Source organism: Spea bombifrons, chromosome 1 (assembly GCF_027358695.1).
Source record: "Spea bombifrons isolate aSpeBom1 chromosome 1, aSpeBom1.2.pri, whole genome shotgun sequence".
NCBI classification, from domain to species: domain Eukaryota; kingdom Metazoa; phylum Chordata; class Amphibia; order Anura; family Pelobatidae; genus Spea; species Spea bombifrons.
The window spans coordinates 114,178,619-114,202,315 of NC_071087.1; the positions used below are offsets into that span (position 1 = coordinate 114,178,619).

Genomic DNA, 23,697 nt, shown 5'->3' on the forward strand with positions numbered 1-23,697 from the left:
TAGGAAAATGACATATGTATCTAAAGAAGCCAACAGTGATCTTGATCTGTTAAATATAGTGAATGTATTATGTGTAAAACTGGTAGCATTTCAGAACCATTTAACCGAGGTCAAACTTTTGGCAGAGATTATGGTAAGGATGTGGGAAGCTCGCATCAAGTTGGATTTTTACATATCTAGCCAAGTTCTCAAACATAACTTCACATGTCATTACAATGTCCTCTAGGAAAGAATGCTTACAGTAAGTGAATGGATCATTATGAGGATAAAGCTATATTCAGATGTGAATCAGGTACCTCTGTACTAGGGAGGTGCTTCTTCTTTCTTCAAACTTTGTTATGAATGGTTAGAAAGAGAAAGTATATACATGTAAAAAGTTTTTCCCATGGCAATATATATGTGTGGTGCAACCAAAAAGGAACCAGTATGAGTCCAATGTTACACAGGAGTTCTAGACCACATATCTCCAAACATTTTGAAGCATCCAGAGGTTTTGGTAGCAGGGCTTTTGTTAATGTCCTCTAAGAAGAGTAATGGATTTTATTTACATAATGTAATTTATGAACAAATCCTGTGGTTTTATACATACTGTTTTGCCTTTTAGGTTATGGCCACCAAACATTCTGAACTCCTAGAAAAGAGGGACATCAGGAGAGGAAAAAGGGTTTTTGTCTCTCCTAAAGGGGGACACTTAGGAGACAAATTTGGGCAAGGGTGAAGTGCCAGTAATCATTACCAACATAGATATGGCAAGGAAGAATAAGGAGTATTTCTAAAGTGACATGCTTGTTTTTCTATATTACTCCATATTGACTTTATTTTCTAATGTTTAACTGCTTATGAAAATAAATAAATGGACTAGGTACAACTCAGTCTATCTTGATCTTCACATTTTTTGGCATTAACTCAAATGAGGGAGAAGCGCTTTTCTTACTCTTTCAGATCCTTTTAAAGGTTTATTTTTCTTGAAGTCAATTTGTTTCAATTTATCCTGTAAAGGCACTTTAGTGGACTGAGTAACTTGGCATGCTTGTCAAGTTATTGCTTGGACTAACTTGGCATGTTTGTCACCTTAGCTTAGCTTCATATTTCATTGACCTTTCACTTGCCCATGATCATTTAGCTTCTACTGCAGTGTACAGTTACATTTATATATAATTGATTTGATTTGCCAGGGCACATTTGAGCTAATACAATCTATGAGCAACTCTATGTGTCTGCATACTGATGCTTTACACAGGTAGAGAAACGGACAGAGTTGTTGGATGGAAGGGTATTTATCTGATGGTTATGGTCTATGAGCCTTATTTACTGTATAAATACTGTATATGAATTTGGCAAATTTGCTATTCATCGGGTATCTCCCAACTTGGTGTGATTTTCCATCTTGTATCTTAGTGTGATCACTATGTCCCCTGCTAATGAATACCTCAAGATGCAAATATTGTCAGTATTCTCAGGACAACACAGCCTTATTTAATATGATCATTATAAAGTATGGCAAAATCTACATAAATGGCTTTTGGATTCAATGGGGTTAATAATCGAAAGTAGCAAAGGTGAGTCTAAACGTCAGAAGGTTGTAATCTGTATTTCAGCATTTATCTAAGAATATAGAAATGCTTATGTTGTTATATTATTTGTAACTCCATTATTCCTCATAATAATCATTTCTCTTCTCTCTTATTTCCCCTCATCCCTTCATACTGTCTGTCCAGTGCTGGTTGAAGACTAATGTTTCACTTGTCCTGCGTGTATCACTCCTGAAGCATCAAGGCACCTCCAGATAGTGTAACAGCATGGCTATCTCTTCACGTCTAGCACTATGGGAACAGAAGGAAAGTGTTACTTCTCTCACTCTGAGAACACCTGCATGCCATAATCATCACGCATTAATGTGGGCCATTAGAATTAGGCCATGAGTCCTCGTAAAACTAGAGGTGATATTTACTAACAAAATCTGGTTGCTACATATACCAAGCAGTCGGAAGATTACCTTTTATGCATGAAACGATTAGCTTTTCTAGTCTCCAGCTTACACGTCATACATACTCATATTTTGACAGACATATTTAAGGCCTTGGCTAGGAATTCATTTTATTAGCCCACTTTCGGTTACCTCGTCAGGCCCTTTATCATCTTTCTTACATTTAAGTATGTACTCATCCTGTACTTCTTAAATCTAATTTCTTCTTTACACTAACAACCACAGTCTGTATATATATATATATATATATATATATATAAATTGTTTTTTTAAATTAACCTGAGTTTTCCTTTTCTAAGAAAGATTTTATTTTTAATTTCTGACCTATAGTTAGTAATAACCTTTAGATCAGATCAATCATATATTTTACAATTCATACACACTTTCTACCTCTACACTGTCTGGCTACTACAAAGCAGTAAAAGAAGACATATCATAGACACCTCATTGCCACTCGATGTTCCCTCACAGTTTTCGGTGCAGGAAAGCAACTAAGGACAGTAGAGAAGGACAGACAGATGTTGTATATGTACTCTGGGCATTATAATGGAGATTTCATGTAACTGATGAGAACGAACAGTTGGAATACCCAACAAAGACATGTTTCTGACTAATCATCCATTACTTAATAACAATGCAGTTAACCTGCATGCGCTTTCTGATAATTATTCTTCATTAATTACATGACATTTCCTCTCCTAATACACTTATTCTGCCACCAGAAGATGCCATTTCACGGTTTATGTTTATCCCTATCATATTATCTGAGTATGCATTTTAATTGAAGGTTATGGTCTATGCTTATATGTGCCATGATCATATTCATAAATAACTTCCAACATATCTGTCAACATATATATACAGTATATAGATTTTGGTCCTAAATATACTTCTATTTGGAAGTAAAATATAGATTGGTTAATATGGTAAAATGCATTTTCTTTATTTTCTAATTGGGCTATTTAACCTCCATCTGATGTTGACTACATTTTTATGTGAATATAGATAAAACCTAATACATATAAAAACAACACAGGTTTCTGGTAGGTAAGGTCTCAACTGGTCACTAAGTGCATTACGTTAAAGAACATACATTATGGCTGGATTCCACTGGGGTGAAAGAGAAATGGTGTAGCTGAATTAATTCCATTAAATATCAATATGTTTTCAGTGAATACAATATACCTTCTATGCTTTCAAGAGCCTATAAAATATTCAAAAACAATATTTAGAAATAAATTTATAAATCATAAATAAAACATTAAAAAAAATATTCAAAAACAAGTAATGTTCTAAGAACACTCAATACACTTGAAAGACAAATGTTTTAAAGAATACCCGAGGCTGAATATTTGGATGGCTACTGTCATATGCTCTGAAACCCTGAAAATAAGGAGCATTTACAAATCCTATAAGTGATCTGTTTTAGCTTTTGTCTGATATGTTACATTTTACATATAAATAGATCAAGGAAGAAGACAAGGGGCCAACAGTTTCCTCTCCTCCCCCGTTGTTTTCTGTAATACCTGGTGGCTTCATCAAACAGCTAGTTAGAGAAACTGAAAAAGAAGCAAAGCAGAAAGAGAAAGAATCGAAGGATAAGCAACCAGTGAGTATAATAATAATAATAATGAAGACTAGAGAACCTAACACATTTATGTCAATGTGCTTACATACCTTACAAAGTGATATGCCAAAATACTAGCAGTACAATTTTGCCATGGCTAATATGTATATTTTTTCTGTGAATATGGCTACCTTGGGCCTATATCTTTAACACTGCCAGTTCATTTTCTCTAAGTTGAATCCTATATTTCAGGATAACAAAAAGACAAAATCATTGTATACAAGAAATGAGGTCACCTTTAAACAGTGTTATAAATATTCCACAAAATGACAATAAAGTTTACTTTCTAATATCAATGTATTTTTTTCATTTGTTTATGCTAATTTGGGGGTCTAGAATGTGAAAGGCTAGTGTTTATGTCTGCTATGTCCATGTTGAATTAGTTAACAACAATATTCTTGTTAATCAGTAATGATTCTGTCTATAGGTAAAACAAGAGCCTGCACCAGAGGTATTAAAGGTACGTCTTTCAAATTTTATTAATTTATTCCATGCGTTACAAGGACAGAACACAACCGGGTAATTAGGTATGGATCCAGTCCAGATGCATCTTAGAAAAAATAGAAAACTAACACAGGGAAATCAAATCACATTTGCATATTAAGGAAACTCAGATGATAATAATGAAAAACAACAGTGTCATAACACTTGCAATATATACCACCAATCATGGTTTCCTTTGTGTAATCTATCTATTATGTGTAAAAAATACTTGAAAAACATAATTAATAGTAAACATCTGAAACTATTAAACCAATATCCATTGACATAATTGAATTAAACAATAGTGACATTTGGTATTCAATGTATTTTTTTTTCTAAAAAATAAGCAGGTCACAATAATGGGCAGTTAAATAAAAGACAACTCAAGATATTAAGATGGAGACCAATTCACTAAATACCGGTAATTACATTGTTTCCAATATGGAGAAAAAAATATCTTAATTTCAATAAAATTTCAAATATATTGTTAACCTAACAGAGTGGAAAATAAACCTCAAAAGAGCCAGTAAGGATACCTTTCAGAATGTTAATGGAATTTGGCAAGTTTATGACCTCTTGATTTAAAATACAGATATCTGCAAACAATATAATTCTGCTGAATATGAACCCCACAAACAATGAGTCGCATTAGGTTTCCAGCCAAGGTCATGTACCCTCTATCTGCACCCATGGATGGCCATCTGTAGTGCACAATGTCTCTTCGTACAGTTTTGAATCATACATGTGTACAGACAACATCAGAGGTGAGGTAGGGGTGGATTTTGTCTCAAATGTTTTTTAAAAAGGGTTCAGGTACTTCCCCCATACCATAAGACCGAACTACCAGTCCATTCGCCAAATGGATGTCCTTTGTTTGCAATGACCAGTCCAGACGTTGCTTAAACTGAACACCCAGCTTGAAAGTTAAGGTTATTTAGGAAAAATGTCAATGCCTCTGCGCCTTTACATATTTAATATTATATTACATAGTTAGATGGTTGCAGTAATTATGTTTTTAAAAGGCAGTTTCCATTTAATATTGACTGCTTCTATGCCAAACTTCACAGCTGTCACAGGGTAAGCTTGGTTGTGTCCTTAAGCGACCCTTTCCATTAGAATAGTATCACAGTGAAGCTAGCATGACACTTTGAGGCGTATTATTCTATGATTTAAAATAAATCAAGCTTTGTGTTTTGCTTGTTTAATATACAGTGACATGTTTCCTTATGCTGAAATTTTTTAAGCCAAGTTAACAATACTCATTGAAACCAGAATTGATGTCAATCGTCAAAATGTAGCTTTTATTTACATGCATTTGTCCAGATTTTTAGAAATTCTACTTTGAAATACAGAACCCAAATTTATATTCGTGTAAGAAAAGCGTAATTTTATTTAAACAGTGTAATTTTCTACCCCAGAGACATCAGTGTATATACTAACATGTAGTATCTGAGGTCTTCATGAGAGTAAGGTTTAGAAAAAAAATAAAACAACTTGGATGCCTTATTTAGGTCCATAAACGACATATCATTTAAATAAAGAAGTCATCTTTAAGCCTGAAAATTCTGTAACAAAGAGTTATGTTTAGGTGGATCTACTTTTACTATCAGATCTCAGTTGAAGGGGGCTGTGTGAGGATGGTCAAGATCCCAGTATGCCTATTTGCACACGTGTCTGCTGAGGGAAAAGTGGCAGGAGCCATGAGCACAGATTCCTGCCATACTCTGTTGGTGTTGGACAGTTCACATGTAGACACAAATGTTTGTGTTCCTAGATAGACATCCTGGGATTTGTCAAGCCCCAACAATAACCATTGTATGTCCCAAATGAAAGCTTAGATCTAGTTGTTTTTAGTTATTCACTGATCTCATATAGTGTTAGTTGTTGGGTTGGCCATACTTATTTGTTTATACCTTAACTAGTGAAGGATAGGAAAAGTAAAGCAGTAGGCAGTAGCTCAGATGCAGCAGCTGTTTCAAGCAGCTGAAGGTTAACGCAAGCAGAATTTCTTGGGATCATATAACACCCACCTGTTTATCAACAACCCGGAAGACTTTTCAGATGTCTAGAGAAAATCCCATGACTAGAGAAAGTCATAATTTACAAAATAAAGAGATAAATAAAAATTCATCTCTAGTAAGCAATGTTAGGACAAACGGGCCCTTACCCCAAATATTGGGGACACAGATCTATATCATATTTCAACAATATATTTGTGTGTATCTGAGAATGTAATTACTAAGTGTGTGTGTTTGTGATTATTTGATGAAATGTATAATCTCACATTTTAGTTAAAGAGGGGTAAAGAGGGGTAAAACAAACAATCAGAATGCCTTCAAAGCTTAAACCAGCTCAGAAATTCTTTTTAACTGCGCATTGAATATATATAAATTTTGGCAAAGCCCTCCACCTTCAAACTAAAACTATTGCACATACTTCCTATCTTGTAAACCAAAGGAAAAACATTAAAGAGACATGAAATACTGGATTTAAACTTCTAATAAGGCTACACGGTATGCGTTATACTGTATTCCATGTTTAAAAGGCTTGTTTTACTCTGTAATGCGCATAGACGAAACATATAAACAAATCTAATAGACATCAAATCTATTAACATGTTAAATGATTAATGATATTTTTTGATTTTTTTAGTCTCCTAGTAAACTAAGCAACAATCTTGTTGATCAGTTTGTCTTCAAAGATGAGAACATTCTTTCAATAGAAGAAGAAATGGCAAATAAAAACAATCTCTTGATGAATGGACTCAATGGGGACAAGCACCCAGCAAAATTACCGGAAAGACCAGCCAAAAAGACAATACATTTGAAGGCTGTTAGAAGTCCTTCAAAAAGACAGACCCAATCTGAACCTAAAACAACCACAAAAACGGAAGATACTGTCAACCAGTCAGAAGTCTTAACAGGTTGCAAATCTCCTGTTCCGGCAGAAGAAGCAGGACCTTCACAGGCAGCAGAAGAGAAGGTTTCCCAGAAACGTACAAATACTAATGTCCAAGAAAGTAAGATAGAAGTTGTTGAACAAAAAAGCGTTGCTTTGAAACATGAGAAACTTGAAGGAAGTAAAAAGGAAGCGGTAGCTGACCGAGAAAATGTAAAGAAACCTGAAGGAAGTAAAAAGGAAGAGGTAGTTGACCAAGAAATTGTAAAGACACCTAAAGGAAGTAATGAGCAAGAGGTAGTTGACCATGAAAATGAAAAAAGACTTGTAGAAAGCAAAACAGAAGAGTTAGTTGACCATGAAAACGTAAAGAAACTCGAAGGAACTAAAAGGGAAGAGGTAGTTGACCCTGAAAATGTAAAGAAACTAGAAGGAACTGAAAAGGAAGCCGTAGTTGGTCAGGAAAGATCAGAAGAACATGAAAGTACAAGTACAGTAAAGGTAATCATTCCTGAAATTAATGTGTTCAGGTCATAAGGTTTTAACAGGGAGGAAAATGTGATGTCCTTGAGTGTCTTATACTAAAGACAAAAGTTGTTTCCACAATATAACAGAACGTGTATATAATATAGTGAATTCACCTAAATTTGATTCATATTATTTGTTGAACTAGTATGGTTTGCTAAAAGTTGAGCAAGACATTCTCAAGACATTTTATCTCTAATATTCTGACTTTAAAGAAAGCATTCCCTGTGTGTGCCATAATTTGACTCACTGAACCTTGAAATCAAAAGTAAAGGCATATACACTATGAATGATGGTAATTAAATATTAAGGATTTTAGTTCCAATTTAAAAACACAACTAATTAACTATGTCAATCACGAGCGTTAACATAAAAATCATCAATTTAATGCGTGGTATAGGAAATTATGCCAATTTCTAGCCAATTACTATTAATGGCCTTAAACAACCATAATACATGTTAATGATAAATGCTAAATCATGTACACAGCAGCCCTGGGAAAGCAAGGTGAGGCCTGCGGCCCTGATGGAGGTTCCTGTAGGAGGATTGTGGTGGCTACTTTTCATAAAGTGACACCTGTGCATGCATGATATTTATACATAGAGTCAACTTATTCAATTGTTATGTCTATTTTAAGATCTAGAAGCGGCTGGAAGGTTATTTCTTCCTTTGTTCTAATGCGAGAACATTGCCTAGATATAATACCAGCCGTTGCTAAGAGAAGTTCATTTCAATTCGCAGTTAAAGACAGGTTTGGGATAAAATAGATCCAGAGGGTGTGGATTCTTATTATAGGAATGATTTTACTCGGTATTATGCTTTAAGCGCTAGGTAATTATTTTCCACTTTAATACCAAGCAGGTTTTGTCTTTTTTTTTTATATCGGCTGTATAGGTGCATATAGTAAAGTTCTGTTCCTATTATTTGAGAAGTAACTGTCTTTTTTTTTACAAGTTTAGTGCATGTAAATGAAAGGTTGTATTTTTTTAATGTCACAAAACTAAAAAAAAGGGGGTCTTTGTATTGAAATGAATGAATATTTTGTTCGTTGAATTATTTTTCTGCATTATATATATATATATATATATATAGATATGTATGTATCTTTAAATGTGCAAAAGCTTAAACATAATTTACAGGGATCAAAGGTATAAAAACAGCTAAACATAAAACTGTAAGCAGAATAAAACCAAGAAATCACTGGATTTTAACATTCAGCATTTTTTGATTATTTTTTTTTATTAAATAATTCTATGCATGTTTTATTTTTTAAGTATATTATTTGATCTATTTCCATTGTAAGTCTATTTTATGTTCCTATTCAGTGCAAAGTAGATGCATTTATAAAAATAATGATTATTAACATGTCCACTTTGTACCTTGAAGGTAATTTGCAACCATCATTTTGACATAATTGGACTGTTGACGCTACAGTTATATTCTAAACAATTCAAACAATTACAAACTAATTTGCTAGTCTTATGTTCCAAATATGCACTTTTTCCCCCTCTATTCCCGAGAATGCAATGAATTCCAGCAAAGGGATTCTGGCCAACAGCACACAGAGAAGCAATGCATCCATTTAGAAGCGGTCACCAGAGAGCACGTTAGAGATGAAAGCCATTTAGCATTGAGGAAATTTTTTCTCAAGATGTAATGTTTTAATGGTTTATAGGAAATGTGCCAGTGCTTTCAGAAAAAGAACAAATTATTTATATTTAATCAGCCAATGCATAATTCACATTTAAATAAGAAAAATGTACTAAAAAAGGAATTTGTTTTCCTTTCATTTCCTTGTTACTCATAATTGTGATATATCAATATAACGTTTCTTCCTTCATGCTTAGTAATAATATAAAATAAAAAAAGAAAAAACTAAGAAAAAACCCCCCAAAAAACTAAAGACTGCTATGATAAATTATTCCAGGAATGCAGAAACATGTAGCGGTTCAGTCATTTAATAATGCATGATTGCAGATGAAATGCTTTATTTTACAATGTTCTCTGTTCTTATCTTGACTCAACATCTGCTGGGTAAATCACTCATTAAGGCTGTCTCCCTAGGTGCCTGAAGATGTGTGGTACGAGAGTGAACAAGTTTGGTTCGTTCATAAAGATGGCTTCACGCTGGGTATGTGTGATGTGCACAGTATTATATGAAATTATTTATATATATATTTATTATCGGACAAAGCGGCCATTTTGGCTACAGTAAACAATTTCCACCTTACACAATTACACGGAAGAGCGCATATTCCAATCCACAGACTTTTTCTCACTTTTCTTACAGCTACAGAGCTGAAGCCAGATGTTGGGACACCAGAGTTAGCGGAAGGCATTGTGAGGATTCGTATACAGGATGAAAATAAGACTCTAGAAGTGGAAGAAGAAAATATTCACAGAGTGAGTATATATACTTAGGTATTTGTCTGTCCATTCATCATTTACCTATTCTTAGCTTTAGCATTACATAGGTTATGAGATACTAAGTAGTATATGTTGTATGTTGTATTACAAATGGATAAGAAGGCCCTGCTCACAAATTTACAGTTTAACAAGAATGGGGCATGTGAAGCACAAAGTTTGGAGCAGCATGTATATATTTGAAATATGGAGAATGAGGGATCTGGTAATGATATGGAAGGGAGTTCTAGAGACACAAGGTAGCATGGGAGACGTTTTGAAAGCATAGCAGAGGAGGGAGGCTGTACATGTTTATAGATATAAAAAAAATGTATATCCATATGTACTGGCGTTACATCCACAAACACCCAACAAATCCAGATGGCTTGGTACTTGTGGACACTTGGTACTTGTTTCTGCTTTTACATTTTTAAACATTAAAATCAGTTCAGTGGGAGTGCATCCTGCTTCCTGGATTCAATACACTTACAATATGTAAAATGTCTATGCATTATGTATAAGCAACTTCCTAATGGTCTTCATGCCCTTGTACTTTTATAGGAGACATTTTATTTCTCTACCATGGTAAATGCACAGAGCTAAAAATAAATAATTAGACGAACTAAGTATCTAGAATTGCCTTTATAAAAGTATTTTTACTTCTATTCTGTAGCATGTTTGCGGTACATAGTTGGTATGTTTGACATCTATTAATAAAATAGATGAGGGCTTTAACTTTAGGGCCAATAAATACTTGTTATAAGTACTACCCACCAGAGTTATTTGAGCACAAGAAAACTAGAGGTCTGGTCCCAGAAGCTTTCATATGGTAATTCTGCCAATATGCATACAAGGATTCTAATTATGTACATAGTTAAAATGTCCTTTTTTGGTGGTAAATAATTCTTTAATCACGTGAGTGGGGTATTTACGTTGGTAGATGTCCTAGGCCTGACTCTGTGCTTGCTACAGAGTGCTCTGTTACTTTTAGTAATCCTCTCCATAGTGCAAATGGGCCAGTTATGGGTATCAAATATCCCCGTCCTAACTAGTCCATTGGGCAGTGACACACCCAGAGCCGGCCTTAGGCGTTGTGGCGCCCTGTGCGGACTACTCCTCTGGCGCCCCCCCTCACTGCCCCTTTAAACTACCCCCCCTCAAACTACCCCTCCCCTCTACCCCTCCCCCCCTTCAAACTACCCCCCCTGCCCCTTCAAACTACCCCCCCCTATGCTCCTTCAAACTACCCCCCCCACTTACCTTGTTGCCGGAGTCCTGCGGTAAGAGCGGGAGGCATCCATCTTCTCGCTCTGCCGGCATTTCATGTTGAGCGCCGGTATAGTCCTGCGCTCAACATGAGATGCTGGCACCGCGACGGAGTCACGGAGAGTAAGGGGCGCCGAGCGGTTGCCGAGAACTTCACGAGCAACCGCTCGGCGCCCCTGACCGGGACTTAGATTAAAGCATCGGTTTTTTTTTTTAAACTTTATTTAACATCAATGATGTTAAATAAAGTTTAAAAAAAAACAAAAAAAAAACGATGCTTTAATCTAAGTCCCGGTCAGGCGCCCCTGCAACCATGGCGCCCTGTGCGGTCGCACAGGTCGCACACCCCTAAGGCCGGCCCTGGACACACCAAGCTGTTTGATCTCACAGGAGGGCTCAGGGACTGAATACATATGGGCACACCACCCTAGGCTGACTAAACCTAGGTCGCAATATGTATATTTTACCTCATTCATAATGCCACTGGAATACTTAATTGTCTTGTGACAAGATATAAGGTACTGAAAGTTTGTTGCCAAAAATGAAAAAAAGTATCTTGAAAGTTTCTGTATTGTTTTTTTACATGATTAAACTTTTGATTAAAAAGTCAACCCTTACGAAAAAATTACTGCAGTTTTTCTGAAGTAATACTGCAGTTGTTTGGACATGAAAAAACTGCAATACTGTACTTTTACTGCAGTATTACGGCACATTTACTGCAGTTTTACTGCATTTGTACTTCACTGTACTGCAGTTGTACTGCAGTTATTGTTGTACGGAAGTACAAATGCAATAAAGCTGCAGTACATTGAAGTACAACTGTAGGTTTGCAATATAAAACAAAAAAGTGCAGTAAATGTGCAGTAATACTGCAGTAAAAGTGCAGTATTGCAGTTTTTTCATGTCCAAAAAACTGCAGTATTACTTCAGAAAAAACTGCAGTAATTCTTTGTAAGGGAAAACAGCCCTATTTATATTTTCAGACTGAAGGAGTGCAGTAAAGACAAGTTCATATGGATTCCTATCATTTAACAAGACATAAGCATACAAACTCCCACTTTTCATGTAGGGTATCAGTGTATTTGATCTCACTATTTTGGTCCATTCCGTGATGAAGATGCTATTAGTATTTTACTTCGTCTTGAGAGTTCAATCATAGCCTTTTCTTCATTCTGCCCCCACTCTGTCATGAGTCAAGCTTCCAATTTGCATTATCGCTGACACCTCTCTCTGCAATGGATATTGCTCATTGTATGCTACTGCTGTTGGGAATTTGACTGCTTTTCTAATTTAATTGACAGATTTAGGTATCATACATTGAACTAGTTGGAGGAGCAAAAAAATGCTTATTACTACTACATGTAGTAATTAGCACAATGAAGTATTTAAAACATAATTTTTCAAAAATAGTTAATGTGCTCGCTTGGGAGAAGAATAAAGTTGGTACTGGTTTGATCAGTCTAGAAAACAGAATATAAAGTCGCATAACAGATTAAATCACAAAATCATTGGTACACAGTGGGTTAGTGATTGGCAGTAAAGGGCCAAAGCTCTCCTACCTTAATGAAGCACACAACCCACTGGCCTACATTAGTATTAGTGATCTGCTTACTATGTATCTTGTTAGGGATAGTAATTCAGGTATGTATCCAAAATAACAAAAAATTACAATGACTCTTGTGCTTGGTACAGAGACATTTCTCATACAGTTTGGATTCTCCAGAGATCTCTGTGATGCTTTGGGTGTTGTGTTTATAACTTGATCCTAAAACAAAGTTTCAAAGCTGGTTTTATTGCCATAGCAACTTATCCAATTGGCAAGATTTTCTTCTTCTGGTTTCTGTTTAGACTTAATTAACCCTTTACACATAACCCTTGTTGTTTAAGCATAAGGTCATATATAGTAAACAATGGAATATACTTTAGGTTATTACTGCATTCATTTACTTTGATTTATTTACTAAACGCACTGGTAACAAAATGTAAAATATAATGTCATGGCCCAAGTTGATTTGCCAGAGATAGGTAGTGAGACATGCATGCATAATCATATGTGGTGCACCACTTTGCCACTAATACGACTCACATTGAACATGTATGAACTTTTCAAATGAAAAATGTATTGTTATGAATATAATTATGAAAACCTGTTTTCCGTCTTCCCCTTTGAACAGACCAATCCTTCCAAGTTTGATTATGCAGAAGACCTGACAACGCTTATCAGTTTAAACGAGTCCAGCATTATCAATACTCTGTGGCATCGCTACCAATCCCAGCTCATTCACACCAACGCCGGACCTAACCTGATAGTGTTTAAGCCGAACGTTCCTGTCTCCAACTTCTCCGCAAAGGTTTGAGCTGCAGTGCTTCCACTACTTAGTTCAGCTGGATCTTTGTAATACACATGCTCTGGTTAGACTAGCAGTACACTTAATTGTGCTATGCCAATAGAGACCACACCAGGGAACTTACTCCTTTTCACCTAGAATCTGCATTACCAGAGATATCTTCAATATCCAAGCAGGGGAGACATGTCCACTATCGACCCAAATTGTGCCCACACACGCACACCATCTGTCAAATCCCTACTGCTTTAAAGGTTAATGGGGCAAGCTCAGCCCGTACATGTGGCTATCCCCAATCACTTATCACAGTCGCAACTCAAAAGAAGGGGAGCTCCAGAGAGACAACCCCGGTGGGTTCCTAGGTATGACACAAACTATGGAAGACACATGGGCATTCAAGAGCATGCCTAGCTACTGCATACCTAATACACAAACAGCCAGTTAAATAGTTAGGTGCAAGAATGAGATTCTTTTTACTAAAACTGAGCTAGCAATATTGCATTTTTTTATTTCTAATTTTGTTTTGGTGTTTTGCATAATGTTACAATATGGTACACACAGTAACAATAAGTAACATGACACAAGGGGTGTCAACTGAGACTGTCCTCAACAACCAAAGATGATGCATGGCCTTAGGTAAAGTAGAGATGCCAGTGTATTCTACCTTGGTGGCTGAGTTTAAAATTAAACCCAGAAGCAAACCCCACTGTGCCATTGGCGTGCTGTCTAACTAGGTTAACGCCTTACATGCATATTACTAAATACAGCATTGCTGCAGAAAACACTCTGCAGGGTGCAGGGAGGCTAAAATATTTGATTTTGATGTGAAAAACTTCAGTATAGCCATGTGCCGGCTTGCTCCGATATAGTCAATACCACTCCCAGTCTTTTGTATGAGACTATATCATCATTTAACACAGTTCTAGCGAACATGAAACGTACAAGATCACTTGAAGAAGTCTGACCCAGGTTTAAACATAAAATCTCTATTATGTCTGGCCCTATACACCAGGGCAGCACCCGAGGTAAATACATCTCTAAGTGGAGGCTCCTAAGTCATGCCTGTATGTGATATCATGGGTTGTTTATATCATGGGCCCTCCTCAGCTTCTGTATCTATAACTCCAGATTGTTGTCTCTTCACCCACTGAGCTGTGCTGCAGAATCTGATGGTGCTATAGAAATCAATACATAATATTATTAATAATAATAATAATGACAACATGGTTGTGATGGCCCATTGTATTAGGCTACATTGTTAATATATATGCATTTTTCTTTTGGTACACTAGATGGCACCAGATAACTGTTACAAAAAGTCAGCATCAGAAAATTGACATAACTATTTACAATCCGTTCTCATCGCTTTTACTTTTGCTCACAGCCTGATTTGCATGTGGGATTTATTCTCTAAAGGGAGAGTTGTGAGGAGAGCTTGCAGAAGAGTTGTGGTTGCAACTCACTCATTCGCTATTCATTATAAAGGGTTAACACTAGCAAAAGGTTGAGCTAGCTCTGTATAATGCATAAGTCACTGATTCACTGTGCATTATACAGGGCTGGCCATGTTCTTCCTGCAGCAGAAGACCACTGGGGTTGGACCTTCATAATGTGAAGTGAAATGCAGGAGCTGAAACAGAACTCTCCTGCAAACTCTCCTTTTAGTGAATAGACCCCTAGGAGTTATACGTGATCCAAGAGAACTGGATGTAGGAATATAAATGATGTATGTATTGTTAACATCATAGACACACATGGCATACAGAACTGTATTTTAATCATCTGAGTGTTTAGGAGGAATACATGCATTTAATATTAAACACGCTGACTTCCTCTGTAAAGAAGAGAAGCCACTGATGGAGCAGGCCACCTAATATATTTGTGTGCGTTATATTGTACTGTGTGTGGCTGGCATGGTAGTAAAAAAAACATGACCCCTGTCACGTTTTTCTCCACTAATTGTCCACTTTTCTAGAATAATGGATGGTGGGAATACATGTATCAGAACGTTCTACAGCGCTAAAAGTCACAATGATGTACAGATACACAAAACATACATTATATTTATGGCAAATATCTTACATAAGTTACATAACTATCTTTCAAAGGTTCACACAATCATTAAATGTCTTGGAAAGGCTTGAAGAGGTTTACTACACAAACAAAAGTGTCACCTAAAATGTCAGGAGGTATGGAATCAGATGTCTCCTGTGGCTAGATACCTGCTGGAGAGAGATTCACACTTATAGAGCTTATTTTGTAGGTGTTCAAGGGAAAGAAAGACAGCATGCCACCTCACATCTGCGCAGTGGCACAAAAGGCCTACTGGAACATGCTGACACAGCGTCAGGACCAGGCCATTTTACCCATGGGGAGAAGCAGTTCTGGAAAATCAAGTTGTTGCCAGGATGCACTGGAATACCTTGCAGAAGCTGCTGGAAGTGTGGACAACCTAGTAACAGGTACATCCTATCAAAAGGTTTAAAACCAGAATGATAGACATGCCACATGCATATGTTACTGTATAGGTATATATATGTTTAAACCTTTTTACTTATGTGTAAATTTTGTACAAATATACATACCTGGGAACTCTCAGGGTGTGACCTGGAGTCTCTGGGTGAACCCTATCTTCCCTGTATAGGTTTCTGCTTTTTCTAGTGAGGAGCAGGCACTTTCTGCCTATGCCCCTCCCGTATGTGAGTCTAATCTAGCCCAGCACCCACACAAAGCTACTCACTTACCCCTAGGCAGGGGTAAGCCTAGGGTTACTGGCATTTGGGTATAGTATTTCTTTGGCACCCATCTGTATCTAACTCCTACATGTATTAACAAACAAACACGCTCTAACACCTACACTCACACACCCACATAACATACACTAACACACATACTCAGCCATAACAGTATCCAGTAAAACACTAATAAAACGCTAATACTCAAACATCCATTAATACATACACACTCAATCTGACTCTACCATACACTAACACACACTCTCTCACCCTCCACCCCTTCCCATCACTCTCTCTTTCACTCCTCCCTCACTGTGTTCTTGCACAGTTACATGCTTTTTATCAGGTTGCCTAGGTGCCATGTCATGCCCCAGAAGAGGGAGAGCTCTGATACCCTACCTTGGGAAGTTTCCACAATACCTAGATGCATTCTAAACTATTCCAATGCATTTATAATGCATTCATAATGCATTTTCTACCTGATTTGTAAGAGTGGTTAACCGCAAAGTACCCCCCCCTACAAAAGTAAGGATATTGTAAGCAGTGGATGTAATGCATTAAATTAAACGTTTATTTGTTAATCAATATGGTTAAGTGCTAGAATATATGTTAAAGGCCCTGTTACTCTAGAGACTCTAGTAGTCCTACGTGCAATTTAAAGTAAAACGCACAATAAAGCAGAAGACAGCAGCTGAAAATATTTTAATCAGAGCAATCCAGGGAGCAATTTTCCCATTCACCTTGCCAGCCCCTCCAATGCTTGTACTTCTCAGGTTTCAGCCATGATCCCCAGGACAGTTTCTTAAGTCTTGGCCTACACCAGTTAAGGGTGTTGGCCCCACTAAATGAAGCCGTAAACCTAGAAGGGGAGCTCCAGGTATCCTATTCCAGAAAGCCAAGAGCTTTCCCTGGTTGTACTCACATCACTAAACACAGACCAGAGTATTCTATCCAATATCATGAGATCTCCGTGGAGAGTACACTGTTGCCATCTGTGTCCTGTACTCTTGCTGTCTCCACTGCTTATTACAGAGTCTAGTTTGCATGTAGTGTCAGCCAGAGAAAGGTTCCACAAATGGGAAAAAGACAGGCAGACATGTGAAGGTTAAAGTTTGAGAAGCAGTGAAATAAATATTTCTGCAGTGATTTGCCCTGTGTTTTTCAGTTGAAAAGATTCAAGCGATGTTCACAATTCTGAAATCCTTTGGTTGTGTTTCTACGAATGAATGTAGTAATTCCACTCGCTTCTCCATGATCATGTCCCTGGATTTCAATGCTGCTGGCCGTATAACAGCAGGACACCTACAGGTATGGACGGCAGAAAAGAGATGGATGTTCACATGTACCTTACTAAGACAGGCCATCTTTAATCTCTGAGCAGATCACCTTTGATCCTCATCTTATCCACTGAGTTGGTAGTGTATCAGGGAGTCCTAATTCTCAATAATGCGATCTAGGCCAAAGGCCAGAGGCCAGAAAGTGCTGCTCCGGATGCAGCAAGTTCTCCTAGAACCTCTGTAGCTTGGCTACTGTAGAGAGAGAGAGTATTCTTTTTAATTTTATATTGAAATCAGATTAAGTTTTTAAACAATCTTTTCTATAAAGTTTTAAGTATAACTCAGGGTCTTAATTAGTATTTTTGCTGCGCTAGTGACCTTGGTGTCAAGAAAGGCTGCGTAATATTTTACAAATGGGTTATAATTTATGTACGTTAGTTTGTCCTGGAGTAAAGTCTTCTATTTTACAACTCACATCAGAGTATTATTTCTTGAAAGATAAAACGCAGCATTGAATCAATTTCACATTTTATTTGAACTTTCTTTATTTTGACACATTTCACTTTCTACAGAGAAATGTAGCTTACCGTTTAGAGTAATAAATGTAAATGTTTATATGCTAGTGGCAGGAACACCTATTCTTTTGAAGCTTCTGTAAAATTTGAAAGAACAGAAGAAGCTTTAAACCGTCCTTTTTTTTAAAAAAATATCATTCTTTTAAAGCTAACTTGAAATGTGTGTCATAAATTTCCAGCGTCCCAGTATCTACTTGTATTTCAGTGCCTATGGCATAATCTTTCCATTCTTACATTGATATAAGAAGGGGTACATGGCATATTACCGAGTGCATTAGTGAATTACAGAATTTACTTATTTTTCCTTTCTTTTAAGACTATGCTTTTGGAAAGGATGCGTGTCGCACAACAACCTGATGGAGAAAGTAATTTCAATGTGTTTGCTCAGTTGTTGGCTGGAGCAGATTTGGATTGCAGGTAAATAATACTTTAAATGATACTTAGTTGCTGTGGTTCCAGTTGAGGATAAAGTGTCAATTTCTTCAATGGTCTCAATACAATGAATATACCGGGAAATGCAACAAAAATGCAAGTTCCATATGTGCCTAATGGGCACTAATTTCTTTATGTCTCTATTTGCATAAGGAGGATTTGATACTGCTTACTGTTATAGGAACAGTTCTTGACATAAGTTAAAGATGCAACATGCAGAATACTATAATATAACATTTAGAAAATTAGAATATATTTTGAATACCATGATGTACCCCCATATACCATCCATAGCTAGAATGGTATTTGTAGTCTGGCAGAGATTAAGCAAATTTACTAATAGGTGGAAATAAAGGAACAACAAATCAGATTAGCTTAGGTCAAGGAACATTTTTTTAATTTGTTTCCCCATGGAATTCTACAGTAATCATTAAAAACTCCAGGGTGGGGTCTACCAATGTGGGAAAATCAATCAGCAGAGCTCTCTCCACCTAATGTATCGGTTTGTCTTAGTCTGTCAATTCTCGTCTTGTCATACCCCTTCAATATATGTATTGCATTAAGCACTGCGTAAATTGTTGGCGCTATATAAATAAAATATAATAATAATAATTTACTGTTGTGTTAACCACGTGAGTTACATGTGCTTTGTCCTCTCCATCGGTTTACCATGACATTCACCACTTTGCTTAATGGAGGATCCAAATTTGACAAATTCAGAACACAAAATCTGATGCTTATTGGCAGTTTAAGGCAGAAATCTTCTCACTGAAGTTTGAAAGTAAAACATCTCCGTAGCAGATACCAAAAACGATTCCACTCAAGGATTGTGTTAGTTTTCATTTAGTTTTGCTATAAAGCAGTATGGACCAATGTATCACATTGGTTCTGAAATATTTCATCTTCAAAATAAGGTTTCTGACTTCATTTTGCTATAATTACATTATATGCATTGTGTACATGATTGGAAAGAAGGAGGAAATTGTAATAAAAACTGTTGTGTGCTGGAATCCTATGGGCTAAGTAATTTGTATCTGTCCATGGAAGCTATTGTTTGAGTCTGCACATTCTGTTCTAAGAATTTCTTCAGCATATTAATTAATTCATGCCTTCCAATGTTTCAAATGTGAATAGACAAGACACTTTTGCACAAAGGGTTGTGGCTGGAGGTAGAGTTAAGGTGCAGGGATCTACCAAGGCTTGCTTCTACAAGCATTACTTCTTCTAGACTCCAGGATACAAGGACCACATGGAATATACATGATCATATTATAGTCATACACTCATGTGAAAAAGAAAGTACACCCTCTTTAAATTCTATGGTTTTCATTTGCTTTTCGTTTCAATAGGGTTGAGGTCTTGACTTTGACTGGATGATTGCAACACCTTGATTCTTTTATTTTTCAGACATTCTGTTGTAGATTTGCCGGTGTGCTTGGGATCATTGTCCTGTTGCATGACCAAATTTCAGCCAAGCTTTAGCTGTCAGAAAGATGGCCTCACGTTTGACACTGTGCATTAAAGCCAAACATCTCCACTGTGGACTTCTTTGTTCCAGAAGTCTTATGGTTTTTCAGATGCAACTTTGAAAACTTAAGCTGTGCTGCCATGTTCTTTTAAGAGAGGAGGCTTTCTCCCTGCAACCTTTCCAAACAAACCATACTTGTTTAGTCTTTTCCTAATTGTATTGTCCTGAACGTTAACATTTAACATGCTGAGCTCTGTAGAGTAGAGATGTAACTCTTGGGTTTTTTGCAATTTCTCTGAGCACGGCATGATTTGACCTTGTGGTGAATGTGCTGGGACGTCCGCTCCTGGGAAGATTGGCAACTGTCTTGAATGTTTTCCCCTTGTGGATAATCTTTCTCACTGTAGAATGATGGACTTTACATTGTTTTGGAAATGGCCTTACAACCATTTCCACATTGATGGACAGCAACAATTGCTTCTCTAAGATAATTCCTTATGCCTTTCCTCCTTGGCATTGCGTTAACACACACCTGAATGCTCCAGACCAGCAAACTGCTAAAACTTGGACTCTTATAGAGGTGGCCACACTTGCTGATGATCAAGGGCATTTAATTTGCAGCATCTGCCTCCTGCTTAGCATCGTAATTCCTACGGAAGCAGTAAGGGTGTATATAGTTTTTCACAGATGGCTTCTCCATTTTGGCTTTATTTTTGTTGAATAAAGCACAACACAATGAAATATGTCATGTGTTGTTGTTCATCTGAGGTTGTATTTATGTAATTTTTAGACCTGCTATGGAACAGTTGATTGTTATTACGGACCTATATGTAAAACCATAGAATTCAAAGAGGGTGTACTTTCTTTTTCATACAAGCGTACATTTTGTAGTGGCAGCAGCACATGGGTTCCATCAGAAAAGCCATGAAACACCTTGCACCCATTCTGTTTAATCTGAACATATTTAAACACATTTAGATTAAACTCTTATATTTTTTAATCTTATGCATTTAATAAAAATGGTAGGTGTTGCCCTTTGATTTTTAATAATACAGATTATTCATTAAAAAGTGATATACTTACTAAATGCCCGGCTTGAAGTGAGTATTTAGTTTTGTGTATAATGTTAATCTCTTGATGTACACGATTCAGCATAGACATAACCGTCCTCACCCTAACATAACAAATGGTTTATACATCTCTTATAGATACTCTTTAAATGGCCTTTTGCAAAATGCACTTAGCACACACAATGACTTTTCAGAGATTGTACCTGCTATTCTGTTGTATGATGTGCTGAGTAGATTTTTGTAGAAAAAAAAACCCAACAACTTTTAAAGTGAAGAACATTAGGGCAGCAGTACAAATGCTGTGAGAGCTGTGTAGGATGCAACATGTTTGTTTTCTAATATGGCTGGTGCTTTCAGACTGGAAATGACACTTTCAGGAACATTAAGCAGTTTTAAATAGATAAAGATATGCACATTTACCAACAGGGGGAGTAAAAGTCTGTAAAATACAGGCTCAAACAGCAAGAACTATACAGACCACTTATACACGATCCTTTGTTGTAAAAACTATTAGATTATTCACAGATATTGCTATTCAAACATTTTGCTGACTCTGAAGCAGAGTTGTTGCAGAAGACTGCTGTAACTAGTGCAAGTTGCTATTCTTCTTCCTCTTTTGTACATTATATAAATCCATTTATATATATATATATATATATATATATATATATATATATATATATGGTCTGGATAAAGATCCCCTGCGAGGGACTGAAATGTTGATTTTTATAATAAATGACCGCATTCAGGGCATTTATCCCATGTCGTCCAGAATTTATATAGATATATACACACACACATAAGTAAATGGGGGTGCAGGCGCATATTGCGTATACGCACGCACAGATGCTCATGGGAACCACTGCGTCATCACCTACACAACGTAGCAGACATTACTACACAGCACACAATGAAATCGAGAAATAACTTTGCTGAAGAAGGATTATTAATAATTACTGAATAAGTACATTATTCAATAACAAAACAGGGAACCTTTTTCCATTCCTTATTGTAAACTATTTTAATTATGATGTTACCAGCTCTATGTCTTCCAGGCATATAATGGTTGTATTTTTCTGTATGGATTTAAGATTGTGTCTTTCAAATTTACTGTTTTGGGAGGCTACTATTATGTTAACCATGTATTTCTGTCCACTCATTTGAACTAAAGTAAATACAATTATACTATTTATTGGTCATCTGCAGTTCTTTTCTCGGCAGTGACCAAGCCTTAGAGATTTAAAGTAAAGCTTCTGTCCATTATCGGCTTCAAGCTATATAACAATGCGTCTAAAGAATATGATATGTGGTTCAGGCAATGGGAGTTTTACTTTCTGGGAATAGTCTGATTAATGTCCTGTGTCAAGGCACAGTCTAAAGGTAATCAGGAGGAGGCACATGCATTGTAAACCTGTAAATAGAGTCTCCTTGTACTTTACTTTGACATTGTATGGATAGCTCATAGGACACTAGGTGCTGTTTACTCTGTGTGTGGTGCGAAGTGGTTAAAAACATACAATAGGTGACATCAGTAGATTGGAGGGAAGGGGAGATGTGTTGGTTTGACCTCATTCATATACTGTTATTGTGAACAACTAAAGAGATATCCTAAGTCTCATGGTTTTTGTCCTAACCTTAGAGTCATTTTGTTAGCACATTTTGCGAGTCACTACATGGAATCATCACAATGATATGCTAATATTTCTAGAGTCCCAGGGGTCAGGTTATTTAGAAAGGTACGTAGAAAGGTCACATGAGAAAATATTGATAACGCCCTGTACCTTGGACTCACCTCTAGCCATTGGTCCCTCTTTGGCCATTTGAAATGTTGAAAGTTCATGATCTGTTGAGGTCACCTAAACCTATTTGAAACACGGCAGTATGCTTACTAGGCTTACTAAACACAGCTTTATTTTTCAGTTAATATAACTGTAAAGCGCGTATGTATAAACTCACACCGCCAGCATCATAACTTTAATAATATAGAGTAAAATCTGCTGTTGTAGGAAGCTTGATACGTGAGCTCAGTTTGTTTGCTTTCAACACACAGTGTAATTTTTATCTCTTTTTAACAGGTCGGAGCTGCACCTGCACCAGATGGCAGAGAACCACTCCTTTGGAATGATGCCATGCGTGAAGGTAGGAAAGGGACTTTATTATGTAAATACATAGTCCTTGGTTAAATTGCTGCCCCATTCGCATCTACTGCATTTTATTACATGAAATGTAGCAGAATATATTTTCTTGGGAATTGATTTAGCAGCGGCGCATAGAAAGAAACTATTTAATAAACCTGGCTTCCGGGTTCAAGTCTCTGGGGCACTTACAGACTGATGTCTGCAAAACCAGGGATGTGTTATGTTCAGGGGAGTTATTGGTATTTTACTAGCCATGGTCTATTTATTAGAAAAATATAATATTATAGCTTACTAGTCTTGTAATTATATGTCAATTGTTCAATCATAATGCAAATTTGTTGCATATGAAATAAGATGGCTGAATTTTTAAACTGTATATATATATGAAACTATATAAATAAAAGTGAATAATAATAGTTTCAAACATGTTATAGGCAAGTGAGCAGGAAGTATAAAATATCATATAAT

At 36.5% G+C, this 23,697-nt stretch overlaps 1 protein-coding gene across 1 annotated transcript in view; it reads left to right on the forward strand.

Annotated features, from left to right (window-relative positions):
• MYO18B (myosin XVIIIB) overlaps positions 1 to 23,697 on the forward strand; it is a 201,322-nt gene that overhangs the window by 7,439 nt on the left and 170,186 nt on the right. The window contains exons 2-12 of the mRNA XM_053469399.1: positions 1,719 to 1,844; positions 3,459 to 3,596; positions 4,042 to 4,074; positions 6,750 to 7,496; positions 9,585 to 9,651; positions 9,811 to 9,923; positions 13,364 to 13,540; positions 15,798 to 15,996; positions 17,435 to 17,577; positions 18,438 to 18,538; positions 23,167 to 23,230. Coding sequence (XP_053325374.1) covers positions 1,800 to 1,844; positions 3,459 to 3,596; positions 4,042 to 4,074; positions 6,750 to 7,496; positions 9,585 to 9,651; positions 9,811 to 9,923; positions 13,364 to 13,540; positions 15,798 to 15,996; positions 17,435 to 17,577; positions 18,438 to 18,538; positions 23,167 to 23,230 — 1,827 coding nt within the window. The 5' untranslated portion in view covers positions 1,719 to 1,799. The remainder of the gene's footprint in view (positions 1 to 1,718; positions 1,845 to 3,458; positions 3,597 to 4,041; positions 4,075 to 6,749; positions 7,497 to 9,584; positions 9,652 to 9,810; positions 9,924 to 13,363; positions 13,541 to 15,797; positions 15,997 to 17,434; positions 17,578 to 18,437; positions 18,539 to 23,166; positions 23,231 to 23,697) is intronic.